The sequence below is a fragment of the Emiliania huxleyi genome, assembly GCF_000372725.1.
Source record: "Emiliania huxleyi CCMP1516 chromosome Unknown EMIHUscaffold_185, whole genome shotgun sequence".
Taxonomy (NCBI): Eukaryota; Haptophyta; order Isochrysidales; family Noelaerhabdaceae; genus Emiliania; species Emiliania huxleyi.
The window spans coordinates 44406-58568 of NW_005200738.1; the positions used below are offsets into that span (position 1 = coordinate 44406).

Sequence of the window (14163 nt, forward strand, 5' to 3'; positions counted from 1 at the left end):
GCGGCTTTGCGCTGGCCGAGGCCGCGTGGCGGCCGCACTTTGCCCGCGAGCTGGCGCATGCCACGGGTCTGGCGGGCGACTTTGAGGGCACGGCGCGCCATTACGCAATCGCGCTCTCGCTCGGCGGCGTGCGCGATCATGCTACCGTCGGCGAGGCGCTCAGCGCACTCGCAGCGCACCACGAGCAAGCCGACGTCCGCCTCGCCGCCGGCTTCTTGCGCGGCGCAGCGAGCGCCTTCGCCGCCGCCGCCGGTGACGGGTCCCCGGACGGTGCGCCGGACGCCTCCTCCGCAGCGGCGGCGGCGCACAGGCGCGCCGCCGAGACGGAGGAGGCGTTGCACGCCCTCGGCGAAGCGGCGGCAGAGGGAAGCGGCGGCGCGCTTGCCTCGGGGTGGGAGGGGCGCCTCGCCGCGGCGCAGTCGCACTATGAGCGCGCGCTCGCGCTGCAGCCGGGGCTGGTGGAGGCGTACGACGGCCTCGGCCGCCTGCTCCTCGGCACGTCGCGCCTCTCCAACTTTGGCGCCGTGCATGCGGCCGCGCTGCACGTGCGCGAGGCGGAGGCGCTGCTTCGGACGGCGGCTGCGCTCGACGGGGCGCCGAGTGAGCGGCCGAGGAGCGAGGCAAGCGGCGGCGGCGCGCAGGCCGACGAGGAGGGCGCCAAGCGCCTGGCGGAGCGCCGCCGGTGGCGCGCCGCGCAGCTCGCCTTCATCGACCGGACGCGGCGCGAGGTGGAGGGGTGGAGCGAGGTTGTGCGTTCGCTCGGGCCGCCGCCGCCGCCATCATCTGCTTCTCGCAGCGCTCCGGCCGCGGCGGCGACGGCGGGGTGGGAGCCGCCCTCATGGTTGGCGGGCGCGCCGGAGATCGCTCGGAAGAGAGCGCCCTCGTCCGAGGCGGAGATGCGAGCCGTGGTGGAGGCGGGCGAGCCTGTTGTGCTCGTCGGCCTGCAGCAGGCCACGGGCTTTGCGCCGGCGAGCCGGTGGGGGGCGAGTGCGCTGCGCGCGGCGTGCGGCGACTCCACTGTCAAGGTCGGCGTCTCGCCCACGGGCAGGTACGACGGGCCCGAGGCGGGGCACCGCTGGGGGCTGCCAGCCGGCAGGGAGGTGCTCGTGCGGCCGCCCGAGACTTTCATGCGGCTGGGCGACTACCTGCGCCTGCTCGAGGAGCCGACGCCGGAGTCCTTCTACGTCGAGTACAACGCGCTGCACCAGTACCTCGGCGCGCCTGTGCGCGCGATGGCGCCGGTGCCGCCGCAGGCGCTGTACCTCAGGCCGCTGCTCGCCAACCTCTGGCTGGGCAAAGGCGCGACGACGTCGCCCCTCCACTACGACGAGTACGAGAACCTTCTCGCTCAGGTGTCTGGCACCAAGGAGCTCGTCCTCTTCCCGCCCTCCGACTTGCCCCACCTCTACTACACGCCGCGCGCCAAGGGCACGCTCCGCTATGCCTGGCCAAACACCTTTGAGCGGCTGCCCGTCAGCGAGGCGGACGCCGGCGCGCGCGTAGTCTTTGCCTCGTCCGTCAACGTGTCGCAGCCCGACTTGCGCGCCCATCCGGCGCTGCAGCGCGCGTCGCCGCGCCGCTGCACGCTCCGGCCCGGAGAGACGCTCTACCTGCCCGCCTTTTGGCACCACGAGGTCCACTCGCGCTGCGCTGCGCAAGGCGAACTCAACGTCGCTGTTAACTTTTGGTTCAGGAACGCTACCCGTCCGCCCGAGGGGTCCTATGACTTGATATAAGAGAATTGTCTGCTTTTGAGTTTTGCGAGTAACACTGCACTTTGCTCGCCTTCCCTCACCCTGGGACCCCCCGTGTTTTGCATCTCAATATTTCAATCATTGGACATTTTGCGCATTTTGATTTTTGTCGCGCTGCACCGCGCTCTCGGGGTCTCGCTCTCTGAGTCTGACTGGTGTTTCTCTTTCTGTGCGCGATTTCGGGCCCCGCTGCTGCGCTGGGGCCCGGGATTGTGCTTTTACGTGAACACTAGTCTACACACTGCGCTGTCTCCACCTCCGCACCTCGGCAAGCACACTGCGCGCGGGCTCCTTAGTTCTCCTCTCTCGACTCTCGCTCTGTCTCCCCGCCCGGAATACAAACATATGCCAATCACAATTCGCCATTCGACGTCAACCGCCCACAAAGCGCCGCCATTCGCCCCCAAAAGAATGGGAAATAGCCCTTCAGTCGTGTCGCGTCTCCTCGGGCAAGTCGACGCCCTACACAGCAAGGCCAAGGGGTCAGAAGGGGCGTGTGGCAGCGTGTCCGCTTCGCTGATGGGCGCGGACCGCGAGAAGCTCTTCGTCCGAGTAGCCCACCGCGCCCGGAGTCACAAATGAGGCTGCAGGCGCAGGCGGGGCGGCGTCCACCACTTCTGCGGCGCTCGCGGGGGCCAAGGCTTCCCCTCCGCCCGCTGGCGCTGGCGCCTCTGCTCGGGAGGAGGACCAGCCGGCCGACGGCTCAAACAAGCGACTGGTGGCGGCTCCGGCGGACGGCTGCGGCGGCGGGAGGATGCGGTAGGAGCTCGTGCGCGAGTTGAGGACGATGCCCATCTCGCGCCGCAGCTCCTGCGGCGGGGCGGGGCGGGGCGGGGTCCGGCGGGGACACCGCGGCCTCCTCGTCTCTGCAGCCGCGGCTAGACTCTCGGCTGTGGCGCGAACAAACACACATCGCGGATCGCGTCGGCAATCGCAAAGTCGCGCGCGGCCTGCGCCTCGCGCTGCGCAACCAGCCGCTCCTGCAGGCGCTCCTCCTGCTCCGCCGTCAAGGACTCCGCGCCTCCCCCGTCGTTCGGGTCCCGCACAAAGCGCGGCGGCGGCGGCGGCGGCGGCGGGGTAGAGAGCGCGGGTGGCCTCGCCTCGCTGCCCTCGCTCGCGCGGTCGCTCGAGCGGCGCCGCTTCGCCAGGATGCGGCACACGTACGTGTTTGCGCGGTCGTCCACGAAGCAGTCGTGCTCGCGCAGCCGGTCGCGGAGGTCGTCGGCGCGCGCAAAGTCGCGCACCCGCTTGGCCTGCACCCGCTCGAGGAGCAGCGCGTCGATCTGCGCCTGCTCCTCCTCGTCGATCTCCCGCTGCCCGGCCTCCTCGGACCGCCGGTACCCGTGGCCCCCGCTCCCTCCCACCCCATCGCTTCCGACGCCGCCGCCGCCGCCACCGCCGCCGCCGCCGCCACCGCGGTGGTCGGCCAGTTCTCTGTCGAGCCGGGATCGCTCCGCCGCGCCGCCCTCCTCGTCGAGAGACCGCTTGACTTAGTGCGCGACGGCGAGGGACGGGAAGCGGTACGTGTGCTTCCGGTCGTCGAAGACTATGCTGCAGCCCCCTTGGCGCGCGACGGCGCGCAGCTCGTCACGGATGGCGTCGGCGCCTATGGTATTGAATTCGAGTTGGGTACCGGGGTTTGGTAGGGTGCTGCGGCTCGTCACGGATGGCGTCAGCGCCGGCGTAGTCGCGCGAGCGCTGCGCCTGCCGGCGGGCGGAGAGGCGGCCGACCAGCGTCGCCTCGTCCGTCGCGTTGAGCACGACGCCGGAGTCGTCGGCGGGGTCGCGGGTGTACGCGTCGGACAGCTCCTCCTTGCCGAGCAGCTTGTACACCTACCGCGCAGCCGGGCCGGGTGAACCGCTGACCCGGCGAACTCCTCCCTTTGCCGAGCAGCAGCTGCCACACCTTTCGGCCGTCATCGACGTAGACCCCGAGCTCGTTCAGCTGCGACCGCATCGCGTCGGCCGCCTCCCACTGCCGGCTCTTCTTCGCCTGCAGCCGCGCCAACAGCAGCCCGTCGATTGCGCTGCGGTGCTCAGCCGGGAGCGAGGCCCACGCCGCGCCGCCGTCCGCCTCCTCGCGCGCATAGTCGTGCTCGGTCGGCGGGGGCGGCTTGGGCGGCTTGGGCGCCTTGGGCGGCGCGAGGCTGTAGGTGCTTTCGCCGTCGTTGACCGACACGCCCGCCTCGCGCAGCTTCTGACGCAGCTCGTCGGAGCGCTCCCAAGCGCGCTCTCGCTTCGCAAGCACCCGATCGAGCAGCATGCCGTCCAGGGTCGCCTGGTCGGCGGGCGAGAGCACCACGCTGCCGTCGTCGACGCGAGTGTAGCCGTGGTGGGTCGGTCGCGCCGGCTGGGACTGCTTGGGCGGCTTCGGCGGCGCCGGTGGCTTGAGGCTGTAGGTGCTTTCGCCGTCGTTGACCGACACGCCCGCCTCGCGCAGCTTCTGACGCAGCTCGTCGGAGCGCTCCCAAGCGCGCTCTCGCTTCGCAAGCACCCGATCGAGCAGCATGCCGTCCAGGGTCGCCTGGTCGGCGGGCGAGAGCACCACGCTGCCGTCGTCGACGCGAGTGTAGCCGTGGTGGGTCGGTCGCGCCGGCTGAGGAGGCTTGGGCGGCTCGGGAGGGACGACGCGGTAGGTGTTCGCGCCATCGTCGATGATCACGCCCGCCTGCGGACGGGCCGGCACCAGAGTGTGGATGGAAGGGGCGCGCGGGGGTTTGCGGCCCGGCGGAGGACCACCGAGCGCAGCTTTTGGCGCAGCTCGTCCGCCTTTGCAAACTCGCGCGCCCGCTTGGCGAGCAGCCGCTCGAGCAGCATGCCGTCGAGCGTCGCCTGGTCGGCCGGCGAGAGGACGATGCTGCCATCGTCGACGCGAGTGTAGCCGTGGTGGTTCGGCTGGCCCGACGTGCGTGGCCGTATCGAGTAGGTGCTTTCTGCGTCATTGACAGAGACGCCGGCGTCGCGAAGTTGTGCGCGCAGCGCGTCGGCGACGTCAAAGTCGCGCAGCCGTTTCGCGTAGAGCCGCTCGAGGAGGAGCCTGTGCAGCGTGGCCTCATCCGCTGGTGAAAGCTGCACTCCCGTCACCGGGTCGCTCCTTATGTAGCCGTGCTCCGCTGCCATTGCTGCGGCGCCCTGCGCCACGAGGGCCTCGAACTGCGCCTGCATCTGAGCGGCGCGGTCCGGGCCGCCACCGCCGCTCCTGCGGTTGTCCTGTTCGACCTCCATCGCGGCGCGTGGGCGAGCGGACCAGCGAGAGCCGCCGGGCTTGGAGAGTTTGTGTAGCTGTCGCTCACCTGCACTTTCTTTTTTGCTAGACGAGGGCGCTCTCCTTTCTTTCTGGTCAGTTCGAACATTCCAGGTAGTGCAGTGCCAGGTGCACTCCTGCCAGCATCAGCGTCCGGCTTCCTGGCTCTACCATCTGCTTCTACGCCTCTGCTCCCTCCTCGCACTCGATCGAATTGTACATAATACACATATGCAGCCTCTCGCCGCTCTCGGCAACCTCTGCACCGCCAGCCTTCTCCTGACCATCGACCTCATCCACTCTGCGATACGCGGCGCGCTGCTATTTGCTGTCGATCTGATCGACGTCGCCACCGGCTCTGGCAAGAACACTGGCCGCAAGAAGCTCGGCTGGCACGAGCAGCGGTACGCGACATCGCCCGTCTTCAGCGACGAGGGCGGCTACGAAGCGCTCGACTCGGCGGCGACGCTCGCCACATCTACGTTTCCCATCGGTCCGGAGGAGCTCATTGCCAAGGCGAAGCGTGTACTGGCCGCCGAGTTTGGCACCAAAGCGGGAGCCGACCCGGCTGCGCTTCTCTCGGACGACTTCCAGTTCGTTGCTCCCATCGTCGGCCCGCTCTCGCGCGCCGAGTTTGTCCGCGCCTTCGGCTCATTCAAGCTGAAGGAGGCCTTCCCGGACCTGCGGGACAAGTCCTGGTTTGCAGTTGACCCACTAGAGCCGAACCGCGTCTGGTTCTTCTCGCGTGCGGAGGCGACGCACACGGGCACGCTCCACTTTGGAGGCCGCGCGATCGCGGCAACGCACAAGGTGGTGAGGTCGCCGCCGCAGGCGCAGAGTCTCCTCTTCGATCGCGAGGGGAAGGTGTACACGCTGACGGTTGGGTACTGCATGGACAAGCGGATCGGCAACACAGAAGGGTTGGGCGGCGTGTTTGCCTATCTGAAGGCGGTGGGCCAGCCGCTACCCGTCAAGGAGGGGCAGCGGCTGTACACGCCGTCAGTCCGTTTCGAGGCGCTGGAGCGGCTGGGCAAGTGCGCCGAGGCGCTCGGGTACGACCCGGCCACGCGCAAGAGGCTGTGAGCAGGGCCGGCGGGTGTGGATCGCCTACCCGGGTCTCGACGACCAAGTGTGCGAACCCGCCACCAGCTAAGCCCGGGTAGCGAATCCGTCGTGTTAAATAAATAAATAAACAAAACGGACACCTCTACTAGGAGATGGGTAAAAAGGAACAGGTCCCCGCCCTGCGGTACGTGTTGGATATATGAGGATATGGTATGGGTTTTTTGCGCCCCCGCGGGCAGTACGCAGCCTCCCCGGTACGTCTCGTCGGTTCGTACGTACACGTACAGTACAGCATGCAGCACAGTCCCGTGTCCTCATACCTCAAAACTCTCCTTTCTCACAGCTACTAGCGACGGGGCTCGGGGGGGCTGCTGGAGGGCGAGACGTCTTCATGAACAGAGTGGAGAGCAAAAACCACTCACCGCGCACCGCGTCGGCACGCCTCACTTCTTGGCGCGCTTGGCGCCCGCCTTGCCGCCCGACGGTTTGCGCTTCGAGCCGGCCGACGCCTTGCTGCCGCCTAGAAGGAGCAAGGCCCACCCGTCAGCACAGCGCGGAGCGGTCGGCGGCCCCTCCGTCCGTCTGCCGCCGCGCCCTTGCCCTTTTTGGACGCGGCCATCTTGCCGCCGCCGCGCCGCTCCTTGAGCGGCGCCATCTCCTCTTCGGCGTCCGAGTCGAGGACCGAGTTCGCGTCGTCGACGTCGTCGAAGAAGTGCGCGCCCAGCTCGCCGTCCTGCACCTGCTCCATCTCAAAGATGGAGACGTGCGGCGCGGAGAGCTGCACAAAGTCGCTGAAGACGGCCTCGACGCGCGCGCGGCTGCCGTCGAGCGAGACCAGGCAGAGGGACGAGTTGCTCGGCACAATGTCGCCCTCGTACACACGGCCCTTGAGGTCGAGCGTGAGCGCCGCGCGGTCGCGCCGTCCGCTGCCGCCGCCGCCGTCCGCGCTGCTGCCCGCCGCCGCGCCGTCCGTCGTTCTGCGCGAGGCGTTGACGTGGAGGCGGCCGATGCAGCCAAAGTCGCCCGAGAGGTCCAGCTCGCCGTCTGGCGCCTCGAGCAGCAGCGCGTCCCGGCGCACCTGCGACGAACGGCCGCGGCGGCGCTCAAGCGGAGGCGGGCGAGGGCAGGAGAGGGGGCGGCGGCGATGGGGCGCGCCCTCGGCGCGAGCGAGAGCGGCAGCGCCGACGCCGGCGTCTTGGGCGCGCGAGACTTGCCGCCGGCGCCGCCCTTGGCCGGCTTGATGGCCGCCGGCGCATCCTTCTGGCCGGCGTCCTCATCATCGTCGGAGCCGTCGAGGTTGAGGCTGGAGGAGGAGGAGAGGCGGCTCTTGGCCGCGGCTTTCTGCGCGGAGCTCTGCGCCTCGACCCAGTCCGGCTCGTCGGAGTCCGACATTGTACAGGTTCGCGCCAACAAAAGCCCAGTGTTGTGCAAAAAAGAATCGAAAAACGAGTTGCAATCACGTTTTCAGCGAGAGTGTCCCGTGTCAGGAGCAGGAGAGCCCCACCTGTCCCCCTGATCGTCCTTCCAAAATCCTGCTCGTGCAGGTGGGGACCCTGTCCTCGTCCCATCCCTCGTTTGGCGTGTCTGTTTTCTTTCTTTCTTTTCTTCAGCGAGAACAAGGGACCGGCAGGCGGCGGCGGCGTCGCAGAACGAGGCAGAGGAGAGCGACGCGACAGAAGAAGAAGCGACAAGGGAAAGAACGACGACAAAAAAGAATTTTGTTTCACACAAAGGCCCAATCACAAATCCAAAATCCTGCTCGTGCAGGTGACCCTGTCCTCGTCCCATCCCTCGTTTGGCGTGTCTGTTTTCTTTCTTTCTTTCACAAACTCCGAGGAGGACGAAACACCAGTGGCAATCCCATCGTCAGCTGTCACGAGGCACCCGAAGGGGACCCCAGCGCCAGCATCATCCGTGGAGGTACAAGTGTTCGAAGAGAGAGTGGACCTGAGCAACGATATGACTTGGCGGCAAATGATCGCAGTGGGCGTCAGAAGAGTCGTCCTTGCGCGAGGAGAGCTCGATAAACTCGAGGGGCCAAAATATTGCCGCGAGGAGGGCAGAGCTGCGACGAAAGGCGAGAGAAGCCGCGAGAGCAAGGGATCGGCAGGCGGCGGCGGCGTCGGTCGCAGGACGAGGCAGACGAGAGCGACGCGACAGAGGAGGAAGCGACAGGAGGGAGAACGACGAGAGTGGGACGACCGCGAGGTGGCATGTGACGCATGAACCATGAAGGTTGCAGCGAGAATCGGCGAGGGACTGCGAAGGGAGATAGAAAGAGGCAGACGACGACCAAGGGTTAGGGTGGGCGACGACTAGCACCACACTCCTCTCCTTAAAATCCCTGTGTGGTGGCGGCGTGCCGTCCTCCCATCCCTCCCTGGGGTTTTTTCTTTCTTTCTTTCTTTCGCCCAATCACAGGCCCCCAAACATTTTGGGGGGCGCGCCGCCAGGCGCGTCCCCACTTTTGTAGCACACCCAAGCGTGAAAGCGGTTATGCTTATGGTGACACACTTCGCGGCGAGGTGACACAGTGTGACACTTCTTCAGAGGCCGCAGGCCGGCGCGCAGCGCCACGCCGCTAGGCGTCCGCCGGAGGCCCGCCGGAGGCTCTTGCTGCGGCCACATTCTGGCAAGGTTCCGCCGGCTCCTGATGCCTGCGGCTGCGCGGCCGCAGAGCCGGGTTTGGAGGCGGCGGGTCTCGTTGCACTCGCGCGGACCAGGCAGTGCGTGTGCCAGACCAGGTGCCGAGGTACTCACACCACGAAGGAGACCCATCTCTCGGTCACCCGTGATACCTGTGACCAGGGGGCGGCCTAGGGGCGGCGTGAAATGCTTGGCCCAAACACCTTGATAGGTTGGTTGGTTGCCTCTGGCGCGCCGCAGGGGCAGGCGATGAAATTTCTGGGACATTCACGCCCATTTCACAGCCTTGACCCTTGTTATTGAGAAGGAAATATATTCCCCCCAATGAACACACCAGTGAGGGAGGGCTCAGCCTCAGGGGAGGGCGAGACGATCGAGGGGTCCCGTACGCGTACCATGCGGAATCGATCGACCCTATCCAGTGCTCAAGTGCTCAAGAAGGAAATATGTCCTATGGCGCTGTGCGCTGTGGTCTGTGAGAGGTTGAGGGAGAGAGAGAGAGATTTTTAGAAGCCAACAAGAAATGTGGCACACACAGTGATTTGGGCTCGGCAGCGAGGTTAAGTGAGGTGCGAGAGAGATTTTCAATGTATGTGGCTCTTACGTACATTCCCGGAGGAAGGCGGTTACTGGACCGTCACGTGTTCAACACGACGTTGAACAGTGTTCAACCACGGCGCTGTTCACAGCGCGCGCGGACGGCCGTTCTGCGAGTCCAGCTCCGCTGGACTTTTGTAAAGCATGCTTGTGGCAAGTTATAGACGCTAGTATCGACCTCAGAGACCCAAACCCTAATTAATAATTGAGGCTCAAACTATGGTTGAACAACCGTTGAACAAACAGGTTGAACAACGATATCCGACTAGTGCGACCGCTAGACGGCGGTCTCCGCCGGCCCCAAGGCTGCCCAGCCCCAGTACCACACCGGCCACATACACCGTGGCGCTGGAGTTGGTCAGTGAGGCACTAGACGGGCTACGGAACCATGCGCGCGCCGGCCGGACAGGCTGCGCGCAGGGGCCGCGCCGCCTCGATTTCGCACCTCCGCTCCGCGGCCGGCTGAGGGGCTAGCTCGCCCGGCGACAAGCCCAGCCATCGCCCAGCGCCCCGTATCGACGGGGGGCACGCAAAAAACCCGCACCTACGACTAGGGTGAGCCCGTGAGGGCGTCGGTGTGGGCCGCGGGCGGGCTGCCAGGAGGGCGCGGGTGGGAGCATGGGAGATGCACCACCGCTCGACGAAGACGCGCCCGACGAGGCCCTGCTAGCGGAGGATGGTCGATCCTCACCTACTAGTGTCGGGCGTGTGCGAAAAAGAGCGCAAATCGGAGCTCAACTCGCGCGCGGCTGGGAAAGGGGTGTGGCACCCCTCCGAAGGCGCCTCGCGAGGAGCTGCTGCTGCCCCCAAACGCGCTCGGGCAGCACGTCGGCGCGCCTGCGGGGTTGGGGAGGTGAAACTATGCTTGCTGGCACGCGCATCCCGCACCACCCCCACGTCCGCGCGCACCATGCCGCCATCCCACCTCACAGCCAAGCGCCATCGCCGTCGGACGCGGCGACGCCGAGCGGTGGCCTCGCAGACGACGAGCGCGATGAGGCCGCCGCGCCGCCGGGGTGGCCGGCGCGTGCCAGCCGCTGGCCCGTCCAGCGTGGCGGGACCGGCTCGCCCATCCTGGCCCGCGCGCTTGCCGACGCGAGAAGATCGCAAAGGGGGGCAAAATGTGGCAAAATGGCCCTGTTTGCCGGGTGTATTTTACTTTGAGCTTAGCCTTCGACGTACTCGCCTTCTCGCCTTCGATGTTATGAAACAACGCAAGGCGGACATGGCATATCGCTCTCGGGCCCACAGACATCCCGCACACTCGCCGCACACCCGCCGCCCCCGCGCGCGCCCCACCCCGGCCGGGAGAGAGGGGAGTGACAGTTTGGGACGGCAACAGAACGAGTATGTTGAGTCCTGGCTCAACAACGCAGAGAGAAATGAAAGCCGTCCGGCTCACAAGTCCGGCTCACGCGCCCCGACTGACCGATCTACCGCACTGATCACTTCCGCCCCCTCGCTCCCAACCCATCCACCTCGCCTCGGGCCGCGCCGCGCGATCTCGGGCGATCTCGCGCCATCTCGGGGCCGCGCCGCGCGATCTCGCACAATCTCGCGCTATCTCGGAGCTCCACGCCACGCCGCCCCCCCCCCCCACCCCTCCCCCCACCCCACCTCACCCACCGCCGCGCCGCGCTATCTCGGGCGATCTCGGAGCGTCGCTCGCGCGGCGTCACACCTGCTCAAAAAAAGGAAGGGCCTGGTTGTGCTTGGGGCGGCCCTCATGATGAAATTCTGCAAAAACCTGGCCGGCCCCTGCCCTGCACCTACCTACCTACCTACCTACCTACCCTACTTATGGGAAATTTGTTGTCGGATCGGTGAAGGTGGGGTACTATACCAACTAAAGTGATGCTGGTGGTACTCTTCTGCAACCACAGTCCTTCCTGTGACATGGCAGGCCACTCTCAAGCCCTACAAGCACCAGATCACCTCACTTGGGGAGGGTTGACATCGTGATTTCCGCGGAAAAATTCTTCTTCTGCTGTGAAAATTCCAGCGTGAAGAGAGGGGAAAACCCGACGGGAGGGCCCAGACCTACCCTACCTACCCCGTCATGAGGGCCGCCCCAAGCAAAAATAATACACACCTGTGTTTGCCATATTGCCAACCCTTCACGGCGACTTCACGTCGGAACGAGTCGGATCGACGACTCGCCGCCTGCACCAGCGTGTGCGCCTTGCAATTCTATACAGAATCGATACTTGGTACGTCTTCTGAATCGCTCGTGAAGAGGAGCTACGGCCATTCCTAAGTAGTGTTCAACGACGTTGAACACTGTTCAACGACGTTGAACACGGTCCAGTAACCGAAGGAGGACTGCTGACAGGGTTTGCGATGAGGAGTGATTTTTAGAAACTCTCTTCTTGAGGTGCGAGCCCTAGAGGCCCTGGGGATGGGGAGAGACTACCCGCAGGCCTAGAAGGCCCGCGCGCAGGGGGAAAACAGCTCACTCACCAACGAGTCGACGTGGCCATTTCTCCACCATTCTCACCCTCTGTACAGTGGGTTGCGGGCATTAAGAAAACAGCATTTGGCGGCACGCCGCCGTTTCTAAGCCTTTCCACAGCCCTCACCCACCCCACGCCGTGGTTTCTTAGCTCCGGCCGGCACTCAGGCCAGAGCCGGCCCCCTAAGGATTTTAGGTAAGAGGTAAGCTGCGGTCCGCGAGGGCGATGCCAGAGTCTGCCGCCGAGTCGGCTCTCTGGATGACGGGAAGACGCACACACGCCTCCATCTCCACTCCACTCAGAACACCGTAGACTTGGAAAGTGACAAGTGCGCGCGCCGCAGGCGAAGAGAAATTTTGAGCTGGGGCTCCCGTTCACACTCGAGACTCGTGTCTGGCCTTTTCTCGGGGCCGCGCCTGCGGCGCGCCGTGGTTTCTTAGATTTTTGCGGAAATCTCTTGGTAGGGTTTCTTAATGCGACGTTTTCTTAATGCCCGCAACCCACTGTAGAAAGGCGGCGGACTACAGCGGGCAGGGCGCGCCTATGCAGTACGACTGCTTCCTTACCCATGACTGGGGCGAAGACGAGGAAGGACGTTCCAACCATGCCCGCGTAGGGAAACTCTGTGCCGCCCTCAAGGCCGAGGGCATTCGGCCATGGTTTGACGAGGAGTGCATGCGCGGAGACATAAACGACAAGATGGTGGATGGAATCGAACGCTCAGGGGCGGTGGTGTGCTTCATCACGGACCGCTATCTCGAGAAGGCGTGGGGGAAGGGGGCCAATGGGCACAACGACAACTGCAAGTTTGAGTTTGACTATAGCCTGCGCCGCAAGGGCGTCGAGGCAATGATCCCGGTCGTTATGGAGAAACGCTGCCGCAACCCGAGCGACTGGGCCGGCACCGTCGGAGGCAAGCTCGGCGGCAAGCTCTACATTGATTTGAGCTCCGATGACTCGAGCGCCTTTGACAGCGGCGTGAAGCAGCTTGCTGCTGAGATCCGTGTCGTCCTGGAGAGTGGTCGCATTCGGAGCGGCGTTGCAGGTGGCAACAAGCCGGGCCATCCAATGGCACCCGCTACCGCTCCTAAGGCAGGCACGATGGAGCGGGAGCCAGATGCGCCAGCCGTTGACACAATACCGGCTGGCGAACTGGCAGGTTGCTGGTGCATGACATGGTGGTGCTTTTTGCTGACTGTGACTCACCCGACCGATTCCACAGACGAGGTAGAATTCTGGACCACCCCCTTTTGGCCACCGATCGCCATCGGCTTTCGCCAAGTCCCAGCCACGAACAGGTGGGAGGGCGTTGGCGGCTGCGCCGGCTGCGCAAGAATTTTCTCCTGCGGTAAGCCTGCCCTCCTTGTTTTCGACTCGAGCTCGTCCGGCCACGACGAAAGCGGCTGTCCCATCACGAAGCTCTGCTGAGATCATGGCCTAACACGAGGTGTTATCTGTGATCTGTAAGGGTCCGCCCGCAGGCGCATTTTGTATACCCAGGCGGTGCGGCCCGGCGTGCCGGAACTTGTCGGTCGGAACGAGGTGTGGAAGTGAGCCCAATGTCAAATGATCATAAAACACCCCTCCCCACACGTCGCACGCTCGTGCAGGCACGCGCACACGGACACACGCGTTGCGGCTTCCCGCGCGGCCTCGCAGTGTAACTGCTAACGGGAAAGTCGAGCTCCGAGCTAAAAAGAAGAAAAGAGAGAGAAACCAAAGGAGGCTGCTGCCGCGCATCAGATTCTTTCTTCGGCGCCTTGTACCTGTGTTAGTGCCAGTGCGCGCCAGTCCCGTGCCCAGAAACGTTGCGACCCTCTTGTAAAATTCTTTCTACCTACCTGTGTTAGTGCCAGTGCGCGCCAGTCCCGTGCCCAATAAATAAATAAATACAACGGACATCCCAAGCTAGGGCTGGGTCGAGTGCCCAGTGTTGTGCGCGCCAGTAAAATTCTTTCTTCCACGCATGCGCTCGTTCCAGGCTCCGGTCGCGTGGGCTGTCGCGACGCGTCTGTCGTCTGTGCAATGCGAATCGTCGCCCGCCGGCTCCGCTCGCCTCCCCTCCGCATACGCAGCCGCCCGCTGTCCACGCAGCGCTCTCCTGACGAGGAGTCTGATGGCGCTGCGGCCTCCCACCCTCCGCCGCCGCCTCCGCCGCCGCCGCCGCTCGCCGAGCCTCCGCCGACCGTCTCGGCGGCGCTCCGCCCGCGCGACGACGACGGCATCGCCGCGCGGTGCTCCAAGGCGCTGCAGACGGGCTCCGTCGGCGGCGTCATCCAGCGGCTCTCCGACTCGTTCGAGCTGCCGGTGCTGCTGCAGCGGTACGGCAAGAACCTGCTCTCTCACGGGGTCGAGTTCCTGCGCGGCGACGACGACCTGCCCATCTTCGTCGCGGGCGCGCGCG

General features: G+C 65.5%; 5 protein-coding genes across 5 annotated transcripts in view; 3 read left to right on the forward strand and 2 right to left on the reverse strand.

Moving 5' to 3' along the window:
* The window catches only part of EMIHUDRAFT_456556 (hypothetical protein), a gene marked incomplete at both ends in the record, with an annotated part of 2274 nt that extends 538 nt beyond the window's left edge, over positions 1-1736 (forward strand). Inside the window, one exon of the mRNA XM_005782833.1 lies at positions 21-1736. Coding sequence (XP_005782890.1) covers positions 21-1736 — 1716 coding nt within the window. The remainder of the gene's footprint in view (positions 1-20) is intronic.
* A 234-nt stretch (positions 1737-1970) lies between these two features.
* Positions 1971-2672, reverse strand: EMIHUDRAFT_442499 (hypothetical protein). The gene is made up of 3 exons (XM_005782834.1): positions 2666-2672; positions 2286-2564; positions 1971-2216 (listed from the first exon to the last, which is right to left on the reverse strand). Exons 2-3 carry the CDS (start codon positions 2547-2549, stop codon positions 2181-2183), a joined length of 300 nt encoding a protein of 99 aa, XP_005782891.1. The 5' UTR covers positions 2550-2564; positions 2666-2672; the 3' UTR covers positions 1971-2180.
* A 2557-nt stretch (positions 2673-5229) lies between these two features.
* EMIHUDRAFT_232796 (hypothetical protein) lies at positions 5230-6081 on the forward strand (the record flags this gene model as incomplete). The annotated part of the gene is made up of 1 exon (XM_005782835.1): positions 5230-6081. One exon carries the CDS (start codon positions 5230-5232, stop codon positions 6079-6081), a length of 852 nt encoding a protein of 283 aa, XP_005782892.1.
* A 502-nt stretch (positions 6082-6583) lies between these two features.
* On the reverse strand, positions 6584-8691 carry EMIHUDRAFT_232797 (hypothetical protein; the record flags this gene model as incomplete). Its single annotated transcript, XM_005782836.1, has 3 exons — positions 6584-6917; positions 7274-7422; positions 8542-8691. The coding sequence occupies 3 exons, from the start codon at positions 8689-8691 to the stop codon at positions 6584-6586; spliced, it is 633 nt and encodes a 210-aa protein (XP_005782893.1).
* Positions 8692-12302: 3611 nt separating this feature from the next.
* EMIHUDRAFT_232799 (hypothetical protein) lies at positions 12303-13187 on the forward strand (the record flags this gene model as incomplete). Its single annotated transcript, XM_005782837.1, has 1 exon — positions 12303-13187. One exon carries the CDS (start codon positions 12303-12305, stop codon positions 13185-13187), a length of 885 nt encoding a protein of 294 aa, XP_005782894.1.
* Between the last annotated feature and the right edge of the window lie 976 nt (positions 13188-14163).